The sequence below is a fragment of the Setaria italica genome, chromosome IX, assembly GCF_000263155.2.
Source record: "Setaria italica strain Yugu1 chromosome IX, Setaria_italica_v2.0, whole genome shotgun sequence".
NCBI lineage: Eukaryota > Viridiplantae > Streptophyta > Magnoliopsida > Poales > Poaceae > Setaria > Setaria italica.
In genome coordinates this window covers 57010438-57033021 of record NC_028458.1, presented here as the reverse complement: position 1 = coordinate 57033021, position 22584 = coordinate 57010438, and the positions used below count along the sequence as shown (strand labels likewise).

At 46.8% G+C, this 22584-nt stretch overlaps 4 protein-coding genes across 4 annotated transcripts; 2 read left to right on the top strand and 2 right to left on the bottom strand.

Moving 5' to 3' along the window:
* Positions 1-4438: 4438 nt before the first annotated feature.
* On the bottom strand, positions 4439-7264 carry LOC101779870 (catalase-1). The gene is made up of 6 exons (XM_004985783.4): positions 7108-7264; positions 6893-6989; positions 5241-6385; positions 5077-5144; positions 4904-4997; positions 4439-4780 (listed from the first exon to the last, which is right to left on the bottom strand). The coding sequence occupies exons 1-6, from the start codon at positions 7120-7122 to the stop codon at positions 4721-4723; spliced, it is 1479 nt and encodes a 492-aa protein (XP_004985840.1). The 5' UTR covers positions 7123-7264; the 3' UTR covers positions 4439-4720.
* A 745-nt stretch (positions 7265-8009) lies between these two features.
* Positions 8010-12687, bottom strand: LOC101779075 (ubiquitin domain-containing protein DSK2a). Its single transcript, XM_004985781.3, has 8 exons — positions 12249-12687; positions 9892-10620; positions 9599-9813; positions 9390-9503; positions 9259-9317; positions 9067-9095; positions 8549-8632; positions 8010-8413 (listed from the first exon to the last, which is right to left on the bottom strand). Exons 1-8 carry the CDS (start codon positions 12478-12480, stop codon positions 8265-8267), a joined length of 1611 nt encoding a protein of 536 aa, XP_004985838.1. The 5' UTR covers positions 12481-12687; the 3' UTR covers positions 8010-8264.
* Positions 12688-13592: 905 nt separating this feature from the next.
* On the top strand, positions 13593-18840 carry LOC101779480 (CCA-adding enzyme). Its single transcript, XM_004985782.3, has 14 exons — positions 13593-13809; positions 13945-14035; positions 14348-14458; positions 15239-15336; positions 15413-15499; positions 15589-15725; positions 15841-15913; positions 16014-16059; positions 16135-16244; positions 16346-16453; positions 16560-16619; positions 17110-17171; positions 17828-18155; positions 18257-18840. The coding sequence occupies exons 1-14, from the start codon at positions 13708-13710 to the stop codon at positions 18491-18493; spliced, it is 1650 nt and encodes a 549-aa protein (XP_004985839.1). The 5' UTR covers positions 13593-13707; the 3' UTR covers positions 18494-18840.
* Positions 18841-19042: 202 nt separating this feature from the next.
* On the top strand, positions 19043-21005 carry LOC101778662 (pentatricopeptide repeat-containing protein At1g62350). Its single transcript, XM_004985780.2, has 2 exons — positions 19043-19653; positions 20464-21005. The coding sequence occupies exons 1-2, from the start codon at positions 19306-19308 to the stop codon at positions 20866-20868; spliced, it is 753 nt and encodes a 250-aa protein (XP_004985837.1). The 5' UTR covers positions 19043-19305; the 3' UTR covers positions 20869-21005.
* Positions 21006-22584: the final 1579 nt, after the last annotated feature.

Sequence of the window (22584 nt, the reverse complement as noted above, 5' to 3'; positions counted from 1 at the left end):
GTATTATATTAATTATTTTTAAAAGTAGTAAAAGGTATCCACGTATTGGGTTTTTGGAAAAATGGCGTATCCCCGTATCCGTATCAGCCTGATATCGATACACGTATCCATATCCGTGCAGCATAGACATGAGCAATAGATATTTTCCGGCTCGGTTTGTCTTGAATCCCGGGACAGGTTCGTACGTATATTTCAACTCTCAACCAGCTTCAATATATTTTATTCTTGGAAGGAAAAAATTTAATCCGAACAAGCAAGCTGATTGCTGGCTGACCTGATATTTTTAAAATTTAGGGACCAGATACAATATCATGGTCTGATACTGACATAAACCTTAATTTTGGTTGAAGAGATGTCCAGAAAAAGCTGTGGTTTGTTAGTTGGTTAATTTGGTACCAGGGCGTGGGATCTTTTAGTACCGAAATTAGCCTTCTAACCATGGTGATAGACAGTAGACTGCTACTCTGGTAGGTGAAGTATACATATAGAATCTTTCAAAAATAAGGGGTTGGTGAACTAGTACAGCCAAGCTCATGTGAGGAAAAGGCATCCAGGGTTCAGACTTCATCAGAGCTAGCTTTGGGTACCACTTCCACTATACATATTTAACTACCTTATGTTTCAAAAAAAAATATTTAACTACCAAACTGAAGCCTGCATTGCCATAGCCCATAGGGATTGGTTGAGAGCAAAGTATGCCATCAACTAATAGGATCCACTGCTAGTAAAATACAGGGAATGATGGAATGCCTTTCACATCACTTACAAGCATTTGATGGTCCAAAACATATATATAGTGCTCTCCTATACTTATAGTGTCATTTGGCCCTTAATTTTCTTCCCATATCGACTGATGGTACTTATCTGAACATGTACACACAGCTACATTTTCATGTTAGGGCTCAACTGTACACTTTTTATTCCCACAGGAAATTCATTTCCATTTTTCTCTTGAAAGGAAAAAAAGGGATCGGTTCCTGTGGCGATGTGGTCATTAGGGGTTTCCATATCACATGGAAATAATGGTCCAAGATCCAAAGAGAAGAATTTTGTTTGTTTTATGGGGGCTTGGAATCCATCCACCACACCATACCATTACCATACGTGCTGTGGAACGTGGCCGGGGGGAGGAAACTTCTGGTACCTGAACAAAGTAGATTATAGGGCCCGGCCCCCGGCTGATGATGATGCAAGCCACTAAATAAAGTTGGTTAATTTTAGCGGCTGCATCAGCTGGTAATGCGATAGGCATGCGTGTTTGTTTAGTCGCTCACGGTAAGCTGTTGCTTGCTAGATGCTGTTACCAGTAGGCTGTGCGTCTAAATCTCTCTTGTCTGTTAGAGGGAAGCTACTACTACTTGCTGCTTCAGTACGTGATGACATTGGACAGAGAAGGCTGCTGGTTTCGTAATCAACGGCTACGCTTGCTGCTCTCAGTCTATAGGGAATGAATTAGTAAGGTGATGATGCATGGATCAGTTTGTTTAAACAAATGTATAAGTCATTCTTCCTTCTTTTCCCTCTTAATCAAGGCTCTTCGTGATGAGCTCTTTTACCGTGCACAATACTACTAAGTGTACTATAGAGTATAGACTGTTTTTAGTACCGGGTTCGTGACCGGCACGGTCACTGGGTTGGTTACCGACGTCGCGGCAGGGTTGGTGACCGGCGAGAACTCGTCGTGCCGAGCTCGCGCCGGGGTGACGACACGTCCACCAGAACACCCAACAATCTCTTCTCCTGACCGATATCGCCGACCAGCTTGGCCATTGCCGCCGCACTTGGAGCTGCATGGCTCTTGAGGTGGAGCACGACGCCGGCGTCGGAGCCCATCAGAGCGGCGACATCAGCGAAGGCCTCTTGGATCTCTGCAGCCATGGCAAACTCACTGTTCGCTTCTGCCTCTATCTTCACCTGAACAAATGAGCCTGACCTCCTGACGGATTCCCTGATCTTACTCCACTGCTTTGAGCCTGACCTCCTGACGGATTCCCTGATCTTACTCCACTGCTTCTTGTGGGCACGATCCTTGGCCATGATCCGTAGAGAAGACAGCATGAGCTCCAGCGAGACCCTGACGCTCTGTGCCAATCCGGCGGCACCGAGAGACGCGATGGCACCGACGCGGGAGGAGGCGCCTCCTCCTCCTGCTGTCGCTGCTCTACCTCGCCGTGCTGCTCCCGAGCACGCTGCTGGCGCCATCCGCCTCGGCGGCGGCGGCGCCGGAGGCAGCAGCGGTGGGTGGCAGCAGGAAGCGTTTTCCTATCGTACCCCTGTACCACATATATTACTCATAATACAACCTATACTATAGTTTAAAGTTTTAATAGTATACAATTAATCTTAACCGTCGGATCCTTACATACAAGACCTTTTCGACAATAGTATAAGGTACCGTAAAAGACCTTGTGATACGCGCTTTATTTCAACTTATGATAGGCAGATCTTCTATACTACTAGTAATCACTATGATAATTCTGCGTCAACATAATTGCTTTTTCTGAGGATGTTTGATAGTTGACAGAATTATACGGCTGGAGAGAGCAGAATAAAATTGAATGCGTAGCGGTTGGTGCTTGGCACCAGCAGCACCCGTGAGCGGCACGCAGCTTGACAAAGGCGATCCCATTATGCTTCCTTCCCTCCGTTGCTAATGGACGACGGGACAACTTGTCAAATTATATAGCCGTGACGTCAACAAAAGATCCCAACTTTTTCTTCGCCACCTCGTCTCAACTCTTCTACACCTCTGTAGACTTAAAACATGGTATATATGTTTTCAGACTTGAGACGTGATTCAGAGTTCAGACACACAGATTCACCAAACACCAGAATTCATAAACCAATAATGCTCCGGGGAAAAACAAAAGGATTCAGAAATAGTACACATAAAACTAGCTGTGCTGTGTGCAAGGCTCACATGGTTTCGCGCAAACCGAGATGATTCTCAAATCTGCATTTAACTGGCGGGGTTACAAATATACCCATAACCATTAAGCCATTAACATCGAGATTAGGAAATCCACACCCAGTTGCTGATTGTTTTAGGAATCTCTCTCTTTTTTTAAAAAAAAATAAACCTTCCAACTTGGCGGATCCTTCAGAATCACGATATTCTTGGGTAACCCTGCCGATCAGTCCACCTGAAAGGACGACCGGTCTCAGCCCTGCAGATTCACATCAGTTCCATCCACGGTGTGCGTGCAAGCGCACTAAGCAGCAACCAACAGCTGCATTTCCGCCTATTCTAAGTCCCCTCGCCATCAATGCCTGCCTGCAACTAAAGCAGCAGGCACCGATCGATCTAGAGCTAGACAAATTATAATCGAGTGGCTCACGGAGCTTGACCTCGGCGCATAATATCCAGCGGCTGATGGTACACTAAACTATTTCTCCAATCAAGATACGGATCCTCCTGCCATATGGTGGCCGGAGCTAGCAACGCGATTAAGTTAGCCGCTGGCGTGCCTCCCGTGAGCCAATCACTCGTCGACCCGACGCTAATGAAAGGAGAACTTGTGATTCTTCAGTTTATACTAGTATAATGTCCTGTTCGATCATGGACGATTCAGTCTGTTAGGCTCGTCTGATCCCAGCTACCATCGTCCAAGATTCTTCCCGCTGGCGTCAGCCAATGGAGATTCTTCTTCCCTGCCCCGGAAGTCTGCTCATCTAGCTAGCTGTGCCTGCCAATCATGGCCGGGCCGTGTGGCCTCCCTATCCGGATCCTGCTGAATATGTAATGCGATATTGTTTCCAACACGCAGAAACTCTGAATATGTAATGGTGGCTCGCGATGCGCACTACTCCGATTAGATTAAGCCTTCAGCAAGCGCCATCGTCACTAATCCAGTCGTGGGTGTTCGTGTACGGCTTCTACTTGTGGACAAAGATTAAGGTTCGGTGATGATGTCGATCCCTTCGTCGTCGATCGTCATAGGTTTTGAGAGTTTGCCCTAACTACCATTCGTGCATGATTGGGTTGGTTTCGTGATTAAGAAAGCTGACGCACTGCTGGAGTGCTGGTGTGTGGTACGTGTGGGCAGTGCGCTGGTAGTGCCTGCCGAAAACTATTGCTCGACCGAGCTGCTTTCTTTCTTTCTAGTGGATTCAGTGGAATGCAGAGAGATGCGCACATGGGTATAAGGTTCCAGCTGCTAGATCCATAACATAGTGGTGCTAGGATTCACTGTGCTACGACGGGGAAAAGGTATACTGATTTTTGCAAATCAGATCTCAGCGTCTCGTTGTTGGGAAGAACTGAAGAAGGTGGGTGCTTGCTTGTTGAGTGCAGAACCGCTCGTGTGGGCCAACTGTTCAGTGAAGGCCTTGTTTCGGCCCAGAAGTTACAGTTAAGCCCATATAATGGCCTAAAAGAAAAAAAATTGATAAATTGCTATGTCGTGATACTATGCTACTGCTGTACAAATATTTACATTTAGAAATTTGCTGTATGAAATTTGTTCTGAATTTAATAAGGTGCAGTTGCAACAATTACAAATACAATGTAGTATCAGGGGAAACGAGTCTGCAAGTACAAATTATTACACGGTGATGATACAGGAATGTGACGGAACCATATGTCCTCTTACAAAATAGAGACTCAGTATGCATGCTAGAATATTTGTAGCATCAGGTTGGATCTTGCCGATAAGAGGGCCTGGATTTATTCCATGAGCGTAGCAGAGTGTTTGTTTGGTCGCTGTACCATTGGCTGAGCTTACATGCTGGGCTTGGCACTGAGACGGCTCGCAAGCTTCTGGCCCAGGGATCTGTCGGTCTGCATCGATCGGTCAGACAGACAGCAATTCAGAAATTCTGTCCTTCAATTCAGCGAGCATGCAAGCATGGAGATGTCTGTATTTTATTATCTGGAGAACGAAGCTGCGCTTAATTATATTACCTGAGACCAGTAGGAGAGCCATATGCTCCTGATCTCGTGGGTGAGGCGAGGGTCAGAGAGCGCATCGATCCATCTCTTGATGAACCGCTCTTGCCTGCAATTACAAATCCAATCCACTTCAATTCAGTTCACTACAAGAGAGCATGAATAATGGATGAATGAATTGCACGCACCTTGCCGGGTCCATTGAGCGGTACCTCTCCCCGGGCTGCTTGAAGTTGTTCTCCTTCTTAATCATAGTCTGCAGGCACAGATCAATGGAGCAGAGTGACCTGAGCAATTTGTGATCGATCACTGATGAGATGAGAATGAGATGCAGGAGAATCGAAATAAGTACCTTCTCGCGGCGTCCGGTGAGCGGGACGGATGGGATTGGGTACCTCGGCGCGTTCTTGGCTGCGTCGTACCTGGACGGGAAGTAGTCCACCTCCTCGTCGCGGTGCATGAAGTTCATGAACCCGTCGTAGTGGTTGTTGTGGTGCGCGCACTTGGGCGCGTTGGCCGGGAGCAGCAGGTAGTTTGGCCCCAGGCGGTGGCGCTGCGTGTCGGAGTAGGAGAAGATCCTGGTCTGCAGCAGCTTGTCGTCGGAGTAGTAGATCCCCGGCACGATGACGCCCGGGCAGAAGGCGAGCTGCTCGTTCTCGGTGAAGAAGTTGTCGATGTTTCGGTTGAGCACCATGCGCCCCACGGGCTGCAGCGGGATCACGTCCTCGGGCCAGGTCTTGGTCACGTCCAGCGGGTCGAAGTCGAAGCGGTCCTCGTGGTCCGGGTCGATGGTCTGGATGTAGAGCTTCCACTCGGGGAAGTTGCCGGCGGCGATGGCGTCGTAGAGGTCCTTGGTGGCGTGGCTGTGGTTGGTTCCCCCGACGGTGACGGCCTCGTCCTCGAGCAGGGACTTGACGCCGCAGGTGGGGCGCCAGTGGAACTTGACGTAGTGCGACTTGCCGGCGCGGTTGACGAGGGTGTAGGTGTTGACGCCGGAGCCGTCCATGTGGCGGTAGTCGGCGGGGATGCCGATGTCGTCGAAGAGGAAGGTGAACATGTGGAGGCTCTCCGGGTGGTGGGAGAAGAAGTCGAGCACGCGCCAGTTCTCCTGGATGTGGGACTTGGGGTTGGGCTTGAGCGCGTGCACCATGTCCGGGAACTTCATGCCGTCGCGGATGAAGAAGACGGGGAAGTTGTTGCCCACCAGGTCCCAGTTGCCCTCACGGGTGTAGAACTTGACGGCGAACCCGCGAGGGTCGCGGATCGTCTCCGGGCTGCCCCGCTCGTGGATCACCGTGGAGAAGCGGACGATCACGGGGGTCTGCACGCCGGGGGCGCGCAGGAAGTCGGCGCACGTCAGGTGGGTGATGTCGTGGGTCACCTCGAAGAAGCCCTTGGCGCTGGCGCCGCGGGCGTGCACCACGCGCTCAGGGATGCGCTCGCGGTCGAAGTTGGCAAGCTTCTCTACCAGGTGGTAGTCCTCCAGCAGGATCGGGCCTGCAGAACATAACATGATGACCAGGTTACGATCAAATTATCACACGATGCGAGCTGTGGTTTTCTGATTGATTTTGGTTCTGAATTGAACTTGCTATAGGTTAGTGTTGACCACAGTTATTACCGTGAAAAGAAAGTGCACTAACATCTTCAAAGTTGTGCTCTGTCTCCCCGCAACTGACGCTTGACTATCAGCCTATCAGCTTGTGGCCGTGTGTGACTAGTGATTACTGAACACTCGCAGACTGGCCAGTGGTACCGTAGCGTGCGTGTCCCCTGCAGCTTCGTTCTGCTGCTGCTCACGCTCCGTAGCAACCAGAACGAACCCTTGAGCTATATAGCTATACTAATCAGAAGGAAAAAAGGAAAACGTCGCATGCCTATTGCCTACACAGTTTGGGTGGCGAGTCACCATCATCTACTTGCTATGGTACTACTGCACAGGTTGTTTTGGCCATGAAATACAGTGAACTACTCCACCAAGGGGATGGGAAGAAGCTAGTTTACCTCGTGGGCCGACGGTGAGGGAGTGGTCGTTGCTCCATACGGGCGCGCCGGAGTTGGTGCTCCAGTGCGGGCCGTTGTGGGCGCTCGACGGCCGGTACTGCACGCAGCACAAACACCACGCATCCGTCGATCGATCAACCGGACGAAAACCAAACCAAATCAGCCACACCAACACCACCAAGCAGGAGGCAAAGAACTCAAGGATTTGGGCGTACCTTGTACGGGTCCATGGCGGCTGGGGTGCGTGCGAGCTACGTACGCGAGGTCCGCCACACAGCGCCGGTTATATAGCGAATAATGCCAAGGAGTGAAGAAGAGGCTTTTGTCGGGCTACGGCTCGCGGCGTGCTACGTGTGCCCGCGCCCCCAGCTCGGGGATGGGTGGATATGGGCCGCGCCTCATCCACACGCTCCCCGCTGCGCGCGCGCCCCCGTCCAGAAAAATTTGTTGCGCTTGCATAATGGGGAACCCTGGACGTGTGAACGCGACGGGCAGAGGGTATATCTGTGAGCTTGCCGCCGATGCCGTTCACACTGCCGAGAGGTCAGAGGCGCATGGCCACGGCGCGGTCGCACGGACGGCGAGGCAATGGCTTCAAGCACATGCGTAGGGGGGCGGAACCCATGTGGCCGAGCCGCCTTCCCAAAGGCCGGAAAGGCGCGCGCGACAGGGTTGCGCTACGGCTCGGATGAGATTTTTCACCTTGTACGTGCGGTGCCAGATGGTGTTACACGGCTACTTGGCGACCAATGTACTGTATATGTATCGGCACTACCTGACCTGTGTATCACGATTTCTCTTCTTCAGGCGGAATGGTTCGGCGTCACGAATTCATGCTCGAGAAGAAAAGGAAGACATGACCGTCACGCGAGCATCTACAGCTGAAAAACGTCACCACAATGACAGGTAAGATTGTCCCGCTTCAACCAGCCTCATCTGGCTTGCAACCGACTGTTACATGACAAGGGACTAAAGGGATTCTGAGCAAAATCACCTTCAATCGCATTCTCATGATCCCAGCTCGTCTCAAGGATCAGCGCACCTTCAGGTTTCAGGAAAAAAACAAAGTAGGTCATCTGTAGGTGGCCACAAGATATAAGACAAGAGTACAAGAGGGTAGAAGACATCGGCCATGTACATTGCAGTAAGACCCGCTCATTCAATAGTATGTATGTACAGCAACCCAAGGCATCGACAACACCAATTTTAACCATCACTGACACCAGAGCCCATGTATATGCAAGGTTCTGCTGTTACACTCCTTATTCATCTTAGAACACAGAATCTAGATGCCGCCTCTCAAATCTCACCGGGTGTAAAACCAATGAACCAGACAGGATCTCACAATGCCAACTACAGTTATGATCATATTCTATTGGCCCAAATTCCCAAGAAGTCGCTCCACTGCGGCATGGACGTTTCCAGCGGTAGCGATCAAGGCCCGGAGGTTCTCCTGTGTGTCGAAGAAACCCATTTCTTGGAGCTGAGCTAGCTGTGTTGCATACAGTTCTTCTGGAGCCACTGCAAAATTTGACATGACTTAGTTATCACTGACAAAGCTTCAAGAAATCATCCATTAAATAAAAAAGAAAAATCTTCAAGAGACCACACTTGGTGGGGTTCTGCAACAGATCAGACTATGAAATGCATACTGACCATTAGGGGCATTTGGAACACCTAGGCCACCACCAGCACCAAGCCCGCTGAACATGTTCATCAAGGTGTTGAGGTTGACATTGCCTAGCATTCAAGTTCCACAAATTGTCAAATATAAGCAAGGGCATATGTAAATCCACATAGAAAGGCAGCCAACTGTCTAAGCAAGTAATTGTGAGAATGACATAAAACTGTATTCTGGCAAAGACTGGGATCCCATCCCAGTGGAGTAAGATTACCTCAAAAAATCATGAAAACCACAGGCTTCTTCCTACTAGTCACTTGGTCCCAGAAGACATTTAGTTACTTTTGTATTTGTCACTTAAGATTGTTATTCTCATGTGGAATTTTTCACTCCCGATATTTAAAATGGCATTGGAAAAGCATGCTCAAAGTGATCTTTTGGTTTATCCATAGAGTGTAAAGAAACAACCATCAATAAGTCCTAAACTCCTAATGCAAATGAATGCTGGGAAAATCCACTCTGAACTGCAGATAGTAAGTTAGACAGTGGATACCTGCACCAGTGCCTGATTGTGTACGCTCCCTGAAACAAACAACAAAAATAATTCAAAGCCAGTTGGTGCATAAAGCAATACATGGCGATATCAGAACAAATGAAAAAAAAATCCCAAACTTATAATTTTAGGCTCAACAAGCATATAGTATCTTATAAAAAAAAGTTGGAGATCAAAAGTTGAGATGCTCACTGTCCAGCTTGTTGTTGGCCAAGTTGTGAAACCAAGGACTGCTGGAATGAAATTAGTTGCTACAAAAAAACCATTCAGTATTACACATAATTGCATGATGCACATGTAATTAGAGAAGTATGATTGATCACCTGCAATGTTTCAGGAGACGTCAACTGGCGAAGAAATTCTGGATTCTGAAACATTTCTCTCAGCTGGGTATTTGATTCCATCATGTTACGTACATTTGGGTTGATATTGAGCAACTGCATTGAGGGGGTATCAAAACTCTGTATAAGGCAGGACAAGAAACATGCAGTTCATCAAATATTTCACAACAAAAGAACTTGAAGCATCATACCTGGTTCATGGACTGGGGATTAGACATAATGTTCTGCATCATCTGCATCATAGTTGGGTTTTGCAAAACCTGACTCAAGAAGGAAGCATCAGAGCCACCACCAAGCACACTTCCTAAATCTGCTGAGCCCAATCCTCCTAGACCACCTGCTGTAGCACTCCTTGTGTTTGTGTTGCTAGCAGGAGGGGGCCTTGCTGCTCCTTGGGCAGATCCAGCTGTTGATTTTAAATCTTAGATAGAACAAAAACACACACAATTACCAACAAGAAAAAGATGGAATATCCAAAACTTACCATTTGTGCCCCAGGGATTCGGAAGTGGATTAATGTTTGGAGCTGGAGACCCTGCTGCCGGGTCTGAAGCTGTAGTTGGTGCGTTTGCAGCTGGGTCCCTTGCTTGGTTGGACCCCTGATTTCCTAGAAGAGCAGCAAATGGGTTTGGATTTCGATCACCCTCACCACCCATTGTTGTTGCATTCAGAAAAGGCTCTTGGACAGTTTCATACATGCGGCGGAGCATGTTGAAACCTTCTGGTGAAGATTCAATGTTGCTCATGGCTCTATCTGTGTTCCGCATCATCTCCCTCATAAGTTCAGGATTCCTAGCTGCTTCAACAGTCTGGCGCAGGATACTTGGATCATTGAGGACATGGGCAAGATCTGGATTGCGATCAATGAGCTCACGCATTTGAGGATTGTTCATTATTATATTGCGCATGAGATCAGGATTATTCATTAGATTCTGCATGAGTGGCATATTCATCATTTCCCTCATCAAGTTGGGGTTTTCAGCTAGCTGTTGTTGCATCTGGTCTAATTCTGGGAGGCCAGATCCAAACAAACCCAACCCTCCACTATTAGCAGCCCCTGTACCACCCAGACCTTGCAACAAGCCACTCAAACCTGCTGCTGGGGAACTGGCAGGAGCAGTAGAGGAAGTTTCTTGGTTGGCTGCACGTGCAGTTGATGCTGGTGGTGGAGCAGCACCACGTACCATGTGAATAGTATGATCAGTCTCCACACCTTCAAAAAGGAAAACAATATAAGGTTACACGAGTGAACAAAACTGAACTGCTTCAAAAGGGAACACCTAACTGCTTAATGAAATTCCCAAAATCAAATAACGGCTTACCAAATCAAAACATTAAACATGCTACCACTCTGCCACACAGTGTTTTATCAACCTAACCAAATTCAGAATGTCCCGATTTCTAATCGGTGGTAACTGGAAATGTATAGTTCCTGTGCATGTGAACATAAGTTTTAACAGGCACAAATAGAAACACAAATAAAACATCTTGTTCTCCATAAAATTCCCACAGATTCTCACCTATTCTCAATTTGATATTTGATGTTGTACCAAAGAACTCTAGTTATGCAGCATAAGCAAATTGTAAGCAAGTTTCACGTTTGGCTAGTACAGTTTGACAAGTGGCAACATTCGACCTCCACCTTACAAACTCGGTATTCTACGAGTATCACAGGTAACCTATGATGTTATATCAAACATTCAAACTGTTGTTTTGTTGAACTTCATCAGGCACAAGAATTGTTGTGGGAATCAAAGTGCAACACACGAAACACCTGCACAATCTATTATGATAGCACAAAAACAAAACAACGACAATAATGTTTGATATTGTATGAGACATATTATTTATCAAACTTTTCTAAACTTGCAGTGTGAAAAATAGACAAATTATCACTGTTACAACTGTTGTCACGGAGGGCACAACTAGATGTATAAAGGTACCATCAAGATAACCCGTATGAATATGATAAGGTATTTGCGAGTGCTGAGAAAATAGGTTGGGTGCAAAAAGTTGCGATGGGCATGGATCAAGTTTGTAAAGCACTGAAGTTCTGTGATTGATATTCTTTTGGACATATATTTATATTTCATCTAGAGCCATTCTGTTTAATGGGGAGTGTCCACGTGGATAATGCGCCCCTAAATAGAAAGGGTGGTTAGTGTTGACATCAAAAGACGACAAAAAGTAACTGCTATTGGTAACGGCTTACACATGGATCACAATAATAATGGTCGACAAGAAGCATTTTCTACCAACACAGCTAAAGTTATTGGCTAGAACTCAAAAAAGGAAACGATGAACTTTCCAGTTCGCTGATCACTAAGATGCCATCTTGATGTCAGCATCCAGCATGAAATGCAAAAGTTCTGCACAGCTGCTGATTATAAACTCTACTACCCCAACCATGAAGCAAAACCTATAACTCATACTTGGCAGGGTGCAGTAAATAAGAAGTTCAATACTACTTGCTAACACTTGCATGGCTTCAGCACATTCAGAACTACATTCACGTCAAGGCATCAAAGCAGCATGTATTGCTTTTGCACTGCATCATTGCTACTATGAACTATCTTTAATCAACACGCAAGCTTCCCAACAGTGATCCAACGTGTTGCGTCTACCACTGAGCATTGCGCCAAGGAACCAGCCTCCTTGCCCTCCCGGCAACACGTATTAACAGGCATTGCATCTAACACACCAGCACGGAAGAATCAGGACTACGACATCGCAGCTCACGCACGGACCTAACTAATCGAATCGCCAAATCGGCCACAGCGTAATCGGGAAGATCACCCGGCAAGTCGAGAGCATTCTCAGGAGAAGAAGGAGAGCACGCACCGTAGCTGGCTAGGGTTTCCTCGTCCTTCAAGATCCGGCCCTTGTAGATCAGCCGCTGCTGCGGCGCCGGGACGTCGCAGCTCTCGGCGACGATCGCCTTGAACGCCCCGACGGTGGCGCCCAGGTCGGCCCGCACGGCGAACTTGGAGCCGTTGGTGCACCGGATGTGCAGCGTCGCCTGCGCGGCCGCGGGCTCAGCGCCGGGGTCGGCGCCGGCGTCCCCTCCGCCCATGCCCTAGCCCTAGGCTCGATCCGCCCCGGAGGCGCCGCCTCGCGCTCCGATTCGGCTCTCGGAGTCCGCGCGCGCGGCGCGACGCGACGGTGGAGAGGTGGGAGGGGTGGTGGACTCGCGGCGCGCTGTGGAGGAGTCCGGCTCGTGCCGTGCGAGGAGGAAGAAGGGAGAGGCACACGCACACGGACACGGGAACGGGAGGAATGATGACTTTGGTGGGGAGCCGGAGGATTTAACGGCGGACATGACTGCGCGACAGGGATGGATGGCCGTGATTCCTTGCGTGCTGTGGGGGCAGTACGGCGAAGGGAAGGGGGTGTGGACCCGCCTTGTCAGGACTGAAGTCAGCGAGAGCCAGTTGAAGGTTCTAGTCTTCTTGCCGCTAGCTACCGTCGAACGGAGGGTCCGTAACGTGCTGTGTCTGTCTGCGTGTTGGACACTGTACAGTGTGCTTGCCGCTTGCGTCTTCCTACTGTTGAGCGTAAGTTTTTTTTAGGAATGTTGAGGGGTAAGGTTAGTTGCGCTTGTGCATGCTAGGAGTTCTTGTAATCTCGTGAGCTGCCGAGCGAGCGAGTGAGTCCGGGGAGTGCGAACGAAGGAGATCGTACGGTCCACGATGGCCATACGAATCTTAAACATCGTAAGCTCGATAACATCTAGATTTCCGAAAGTTATGTAGGATTCTCCGAAAAGGTCAACATTGCAGTATTTGATGGTTGATGTTGAGCCTCACATCGGCAATTGGCTAAGATCCCATCTCAATGTGATTGGAATAATTTCATACGTGCCATTACAAATTTCAATAATTTGAAAAATATTATTGTGACTGAGGTGACCCTCACCTGTCAGTGACATAACTGATGGTATTTTTTCAATTCAATTTTCTTAAAATTGTAATAGCACGAATTCAACTAGACTATGATGGTAAATTTTCAATTCAATTTTTGGAAAACAATTACAATTTTTTTGAGAAACTTAAAAAATTGCAATGACACGAATCCAACTAGACCACGATTGATTGAGGTCCGAAGCAATCGGGCCCAGGTACACAGCCCGGCCCGCATCGCAACACTTGGGGGGAGGAGAGAGCAATGTGGCCGCAAAACCCACGGCGGCGGGTCCAGCCGGCAGCCGCCCAGCAACCCACTCCCTGTGCGCCGCTCGGTAGCAGCAGCGCACCAAACCACCACCACCCTACCGCGCCGCACCTCCGCCCGCGCCCATGTCATGACGACGCCGCGACGGCGCGCTGACCTGTCGCCCTCGCCATCGCCCTCTTCCTCGTCTCCGCTCCTCTCCCGCCTGCGCTCCGCGGCCTCCAGTCTCGTGGTCAGTCCCCGGACCCGCCTCTCTGCCACGCACCCTCTCTCTGTCTCTCAAGCATTCCGTCGAGCACCTCGCCGGCGGGGCGCTTGATAGAAGCTTTCCTTTTTCTTTTTGATGACGTCGTCGTGTCGCTTTCAGTCGCGGCAGTACAGCACGAATAAGGGAGGCAACGGCACTGGTGGGCGGAGCGGTGGTGGCTCTTCCTCCGGGCCAAGGCCACGCAGGCCAGGTGATATTTTTCATCCCACCTGATGGGCGCTGCGCTTGCCACATGAAGCATATACTTCTGCTTCCCTGCGTCTTTTTGGGATTGTTGTTATTGGTTGCCCGATGCCGGAGAGCTTGTTTCTGACTTAGCTGCACATTGCTCTTGGTTACATTCACGTTGGGTGGTTTTGGCCTACCGGAGTGTATAAATCTATTTAGAAACAGTCTCTATTTTAAGTAAAGGTTGCACGTAAAGCTTTGTGAACCAAAGACAGTCTTCAATGTTGCCACGCTGGTGTATGCTTGTAAAGCTCAAAGGTTTCAATTCCTGCAGGATTCGTGGATCCTTCAACATGGAGACTTTTTGACTCAAGGGCTTTTGGCATTAACCAGGATGCTATACCTAAGGATGCATTGGCGGTTCTCAAAAAGCTCAGACGACAAGGTGCATAACTATTCTCTTGACTATTTCTATTTGTGAGTCGAGAGTTTTGATATGCCAGTCTGATAGTCATCCCATGCATATTTTCTTTTTAGTACTCTTTCCTAAGGTGTACATACCTTTCAAAATTCAAACTTTGTAACTTACCGTATATGAGTTTAGTGATATAAAAGTGGTACAACTGGATTCGCATTTTAGCGTACGTTCCTATGGTTCGAAACTTATAATTTTGCTGCTAGCAACAATATACATTCTCAAGTTCAAAATATAGGTCTATCTAAGCAATCCTTCCAATTCTACATATATAAGTTCATTTACAACTTCAACGCACATTTCTACCGACTACCATTCACTTTGCTTTTTTGGCCTTATTTATATGGAACCTAATCAATGTGTCACACATGCCGACTACCAGCTACCAGAATTATGCCAATCATCGATGGCCAGCAGAATTTCTACAATGCTTAGTCCAGATTGTAGTCAAAATGTTCAACTTATTAAAGTGGACAGAGGAAGTACTATATTGCATAGATTATGAAATTAGTAAAACCTGTTAATATGCTTGTTTTACAGTTGCTGTTTCCATCCATTCATGTATATCAATTGATTTGAAATCTATGGTTGAGATGAAAGCAACAAGACTTTCAAAATTTACAGTGAGATGCTTTCAAAATTCAATGTGAAAACATTAATATTCTTATTTAAATCATAAGGCATATGGTTTTTTACCAGTTGAATGCATATAAGAATGTGTCCAGTCTTCAAGCTAAAAATATATTGCAGGTTTTGAAGCTTATCTTGTTGGGGGATGTGTGAGAGATTTGCTACTGAAAAGGGTACCAAAAGATTTTGATGTGATTACCACTGCAAGTCTCCAACAGGTCAAACATCATGAGTGTTTTTTTAACTGAAAGTTTCAATGCCCATTTTCCATTGACACACTTCTGTTCTTTACAGCTTAAGAAAAATGTATTCAGGCGATGCATGATTGTAGGAAAACGCTTTCCAATATGTCTTCTTCAAATGCGTGACTCAGTAATTGAGGTTTGTTCTTCATAGAAACATCACCATCATGACTACATGATTTTTTGTAGCAATGTTCACTCACATCATTTTTCATTTGTTTCTAATAGGTTTCGAGCTTTCGAACAGTTGGTAATCATGTGAATAAAACTGAAAAGGGAGATTGTTTGGAAGAGTTGAATGGTTATGACGACAGGGACATTCTTCGCTGGAAGAATTCTATGAGAAGAGACTTCACAATAAATGGGTAATCTTGAAACTCCAAAGCAATTGCAGTGCTTCAAATCCTCAAGAAATGCTCTTATTTTTTGTGAGGTATTGAAGGAGATATTTTGTAACAATGTTTTAATACTTGTTGGCAGTTTATTCTTTAACCCGATGAACTACAAGATTTATGATTATGTGAATGGAGTAAGGGATATGAGAAAAAACAAAGTAATAGTTACCGATCTCCATCTTTATTTAATCACAGATTCAGCAGTGTCCTGTTTTCTCTTCCCTTTTCTTTTGACTAACTTCTTGAATGAACATTCAGGTGTGTACAGTGATTCCTGCTCATATTTCTTTCATGGAAGACCCTGGTAGGTGTTTAAGGAACACTTCTATTGATATTGCTTTATCTCGCCAAGTAAAATTTATATATCAGTATATTTTAGCCAGGATTTTACGTGGTTTGAGAATTGCTGCTCGCCTTGGTTTCCAGTTTTCAAGTGAAACTTCTAATGCGATACACGATCTTTCTTCGTCTATAATTAATATTGATAAGGTTTGCTTTCTTGGTATCCCTGCAAGTAAATTAACAATTGTATGCACATTCTCTTATATATTTTCTTCTTAGTGCTGCTTTTGGCCTCATTTACTGTTTAGGCAAGGTTGATGATGGAAATGAACTATATGTTGTCTTATGGGGCAGCAGAACCTTCTGTTAGGTTACTTGGAATATATGGACTACTCGATATTTTGCTGCCTTTCCAGGTAAATTTAACAATGTGATCCTGTTGCTAAAAAAAGTATATTCCTTGTCATGGCCTTGTCAATTTTCAGCTCACTCATCAATGTTGATTGCCAATTTATGTTTTAGGCAGCATATTTGTCTGATCAGATGAAGGATAGGGCCAGATACAAAGATTTGATGCTTATGGTGAGTAACTCTGAAAATGTTTGGACTTGCTTTAGAGTAAAGAATAAGGATCCAAGTCTATTTTTCTTTGGCTCATTTGATCGACCCGAATCTCATTGAAATGAACTAATCCGGATTTCAAAGCAGGGGAAGTGAGATTAAAATGAACTAGCTAGCTGACCCACTACTATTTTCCAATGGTGTCACCATTTTCATCCCTATTAAAGAAGGATTACATTGGCTCTCTGTCCATTTTTTATTTATTTTCTGGTCCTTCTGTATTATAAATTTCTATTATGATTTATAGTTCCTGTGCCATCTATCAACAGTTTGATATATAAGTTGCTTCAGAATTTACTTCCTATTGATACCCTTTTTAGAGTTTCTGTTACCGTAATGCCATGTATAAGTAGAGTTTATATGGTTAGCCTTCATGTTAGTTTAATGTGATTCTTGACTTTTAAGATAAGGCTTGATATGATATCTCATGCTGTTGACTTCAAATACGCAGAAACTATTGTGTAATCTTGATAGATTATTCTCTGCAGACCGGCCATGCCACTGCTCTTTGTGGTAAGAAATCTTAAATGCCTATTTTGTGCATAATTCTTTTACTGCTGTGCCTAGCTATTACGTTTACACTTCTCAGGAAATGACGAAAACTAGGAATGCTAACATGCTAAGCCAGCAATTTAACTGATTTGGCTTTCATTGAATTGGCTGATATAGTGGTTCCTTTATTTCTGTAATCTTTGCTCTTGATTTCTAGTGATGCTGACTTGAGCCATTTGTTTAGGTACTGTTCTAGTAGATTTGAATGTGTATTATGTAGTCCAGTGGTTGTTCTGACTTCTGACTTGTATCATTACCTCATGCTCGTATAACCAACAAGATCTCCTAGAATATTTGCATGACTTTGCAGCAGTATCAGACTTTACTTTTTGTTCCTCTGGAAAACGCCTGTGTACTCGCTAGTACGTTACAATTTTCCCATGGCGGCAGGGCACAGTCGCAGTTTATTTGTTTCTAAATTGAGATACATTGGTATTCCATACTACATTCATTCTTTGTTTGGATGTTCTTCTTTTGTGCCTACCGATCCTCTTATGTTCTGAACAGATGAACTATTTCATTTTCTCAATTTATTTGGTAACCAAGTAACATAGGAGTAACAATCAGCATGAGCATTTTTTTTGTCTGCCATGCCCATGACATTTTGTATTCCACAGGCTGGCACTGTTGGTATTTCACACGACACTGGTTATTTCTCCACAAGACACCCTGGTAATAAAAGCTTTTGCTGCTCTGCTGTATTTCGGATCATGGGAAAGCGCAATTGAATTTCTGAAAGAAGAAGAAGAAGAAGAAGAAGATGGAGCTCAAGTTTCATTTGTCCCAGAGACACTGGGGCCTTCTCAGACCAAACTGGACGATCTTATGGAACAAACATCCCACCTAGCATCGCTGGTCAATGCTTCAGTACTTACATTGACAAGTTCTGATGCTCTGGAGCAATCACTAGCCCGATTCTCGGAGCCTCCACAATTTTCAGGAGTAGTAAGTATTTCTTTAGCATATTTCTCAACTGCCTGACGCTCCAGGTTATTGTTTACTCGCACCGTACCTTGTACATTATACATGGTGGTGTTTGTTTCCAGGTGCTCGCGTCCAACAACGACAGGAACAGGTTGTTGAAAATATTTGGGGCCCTGAATTCTGGCTTGACTTCATATGATGAGCGAAGATGGTTGCATAAGATCGATTACTGGTCGCTGAAAGATGGGAATCCTGCTGAGGTCCGGTTCGTTCTCGGGAAAGTGATCATGGACACTATGAGCGATAAGTCGCCGTCTGAATCTGCTGAGGACGCTCTGCTGTTCGGCGGTTCTTGCTGATGAAAGCCGGCCCGTCCGCCATCGTCCACATTATTTCAGTCTTTGAAGCACCTCCGCAGCCAGCCGTCGCTGTGAAGAAACTAGTCTGTCTCATGTTTTCGGCGAATGCTGCTAAACATATACAAAGCGTTCCGATTTTGCTGGTGCTGCGGGATGGCAACACCACAAGCCCACCGGCGCATTATATTGGTGTGGTTAAATTTACCTGGAGAGATTAGAGAATGTCTTCTATTTTTCTTAAAAGAAGAGGGAGAGAAAGAGGGGGAATGGATGAATACGCTATTTTCAAGACTATGAAACATGATGAAAGTAGTATCGGAAACAAGAGAGTTTCATTTTTCATCTCATCAGTCTAGTCACATGCATTGCAATTAAATGGTATATCTAACCTATTAAATCGTGAAATGCATAATATAAGTGGTATATCTAACCTATGAAATCGTGAAATGAAATTCTGCATTGGGAGACCTTATTTTATTCATCTACTTATGTTTTTTATGACATGTCATTTTTTGAAAATCACGATATGGAACTTCCCACTGGCCTAATAACGTAGACCATATCTCCCCGTCAAAACACACGTAAACGTTCACGCACGCACACGGTACACATACCTTACTCCCTATAAATGCAATACAAACATAATAATAAAACCGAAGGCGTAAAACACAGACGCGCTTCGTGGGGCTTCGAATTTGTTCGTTTCCAAGGCCCGAAAGCGGAAAAGCCCTCTGCAGTTCATGGGACCCTTTGAATTGAAGGCGTAACTGCCTGAAGAACTGCACAACGGCCCAAGTCCCAGTCGGTCCCAAATGCTTTCCCGTCTGCTCCCGCGCCGCCATCACCGCCGCCTCCTCCAAACCCTGCCCTGTGCCGCCGCGAAATCCGCCGCCGAGGTTGACCTCCACGACCAGAGGCTATGCTCTACGTCTGCCGCGTCGAGCCCGAGCCTGTCGATATGGCGGCGGAAGAAGGAGATGGGGAAGGAGGGCCTCATGGCGGTGGCGCAGCTCAAGCGGCTCGCGGCGCTTCCGCCGGCCGGGGCCCACCCGCGCCTGGAGCAGTTCATGGGCTCGCACGTCTCGCGGCTCCTCCGCACCGACCTGCTCGCCGTCCTCGCCGAGCTGCTCCGCCAGGACCACGTCATCCTCTCCATGAAGGTTTCTCACTCCCATCTCCAATAAAATGGGTTTCAATGGACTTGTTATGCCGAATTCTTCATTTTCAATGCAGTTGCAGAATGGGTTTGAACTCTGAAGTACCTATTCTGCATCTTCTGTTGTCACGCAGTCAGGCTGTTTGCATACAGTAGTAATGGTTGTTCTCATGTGCCTTTTCCAAAATCAATTTCGATGTATGAAGGAGAAGAAAATGGGAGTAATAAGACAGAGCAGAGGAAGTTGGATGTAGGGGGACCTTAGCTAAATGTGGTTTCTTCTCTATCGGAGAACTCCATCCCCTTCCCGGTCATTGGCTTTGAATTCTTCATCTCCATTAATCATTTGTGAGAATTCCTGTGCATGTCTAGAAAAAGTAATTATATCATTCCTGAGTTGCACAAACATAAGATTTATGCTCCAATTGTGTTATTTGGATAGTATAGCAGGGATTACCATGTTCCTTATAATGTATCCAAGTGCAATTCAGAAATCATCTAAAGAAATCGATGAACTAAGTAACAGTGTAACACCTAATCATCTAAAGAAATCATTTAGTCACCTTTCGCCTGGTGTGACTATGAGTCCTTGACTGGGGCCGAAAGTGACTAGTAAAGCATGAGATACTCAATCGAATCCTCAGTTTCGCCTTTCTGGTACGGGACCGTGCTCAGCTTCGAGAGCTCCTATACCATTATCTCTTTGTAGAGTTGGTGTTTCCTGTTGCATAGTAGCATCCAATGGACAACAATCAGTTACATCTGAAGTTTGGCATAGTCTTCTGAATGATTAAGTATCGATTTGTTGTTGCAGATATATAGTGTCGTGCGGAAAGAAATCTGGTACCGTCCTGACATGTACTTCTACCGAGATATGCTGTACTTGCTAGCAAGGAACAGGAAGGTTGATGAGACAAGGCAGGTCTGGGCAGATCTCAAGTCTGAAGACGTGCTATTTGATCAGCACACTTACGGTGACATTGTGAGAGCCTTCTGCGATGCTGGCTTAATTGATCTGGCGATGGAACTCTACGAAGACATGAGGAGCTCCCCCGATCCACCTCTATCGCTGCCATTCCGTGTTATCCTGAAAGGGCTGGTCCCATACCCCGAGCTGAGGGAGAAGATAAAGCAGGATTTTCTGGAGCTTTTCCCCGATATGATTGTATATGACCCGCCAGGTAGCTTGTCAGATGTAGATGATGAATTCAAGTTTTGATGAATATATACATCCTTATGTTCTTGCTTCAATGCTTCATGGAATTGACTTCGTAAGGTCTACTACAAGACTATAAGCAATAAGCCCACATGATCAACTGTTGGTTCTTCTATGCATTGTAGCCAAATTAAATTTCCGATTACCCTGTTTTTTGCCTGCCCAGGTCGGTTGTAAATGTACCTGTTTCCAAGCCTCCATTCTCTTTGAAGATTTCAGAATCTTTGGTTCTCCGGGTGGAACACTGGCTTTTCTCTTCCTCGATGTGAATCATGTATTCATGTTCGTTAACCTCCATCTACAATTTAGTGTTCCGTGGCTGGCTGGCAGCCAATGTCTGATAAGGTCCAGGCCGCACGGTGTTCCGGTTCTTGGATATTTTCCCAAATAAGTAAAGTTATCTATTTGGGAATTACCGAGTTAGATGTCTCGTGTTCATATGGAATAGAGTAAAATGCGCAAGTGGTCCCTATGTGTCATCTAGGTTTGTCAACTCCAAAAATACATTTTTTTTGTCCATAAACTTTTAATGGTGTTCACCCAAGGTCCATGCCTATCCACATGCACCTATTGCCCACATTCTCACATGGCTGGTGAGGTATCTCTCGAGTGGGGCATTTTGTCGAGCACGTCACGGGTGTCACCAGCGTCATCCTCAAGTTCGTCGGAATGGAGATGGGCAAGCGTGCGATCTCATGCGCGCCAGCTTCGACGCGCTCGTCGAAACGGCCTCACCGACGACGTCGGGTCCTCCGTCCACGTGCAGAGGCACTAGAGCCGGGGCTGCCGCAAGGCAGAGCACCTCGCGCGGTTGGCGGTCCCGAGGGCCGTCATTGTGGGCGTGGAGGGTGTACCATGATGCAGCACTGCATGCGGATAAGCCGAGGCGTGGAGGTGTACCACGATGCAGCACTGCATGCGGATAAGCCGATGGAGCTGTTGGTGGAGGTGCATCTCCCGTGGTACTTTCTGCAAGAAGCTAAGGTGGGCTGGCTGCGCCTGCCTCTTCCTTACTGCGTGCATCGCCCGAGGGAGACGAAAACTGTTGGTCGTCATATACGTCGCCACGGAGCTCCACCTCATCAGCCGTTCCAGCTTGTCTCGTGCATGGCGGTAAAGCTCGGTCGTGGTGGCGTGATGCGGCTGCGAGCGCCCATGGTCTTGCCGAGCGCGCGGGCGAATCGGTGGGCAATGCGGAGCGTGTCGCGGACGACGGAATCGAAGTGGCGTCGCCACCCTGCGATGGCGCAAGTGCGCGATCGAGACGGACCGCGAGCCATGCGTTGGCGTCGTCGAGCTCGAGCGCCTCAAGGTCCATCCGCAGCGAGGTACTAGCCGCCCCACGTGTCGAAGACGATCTTGGCAGCAGCTCGGATGAAGGCACGCAGGCCGCAGCCATGAGTAATGGCAGCGGCTGCCTGGGCCACTCGTCGACGGCACAGTGGAGCTCAGACCAAGAGGGGCCGAGGTCCATGAGATCGGCCTCCTCGTCATCAGCGGCTCATGGCGGAAGTTGCCAGTAATCGGAGATATGCCGTGGTCGTCACGGTCTCACGGACTCCTGCCTGTCAATGATGCCGTCAGTTATGACTCCTCCCGGTGTGAGCTTCTTGCGGATTAAAGTTTCAATTCGCATCTTCAACTACTCAACCTTGGTACGTATTTCTTGTAATTTACTGCAGATTAAAGATTCAATTCGTATCTCCAACTCAAATGCTC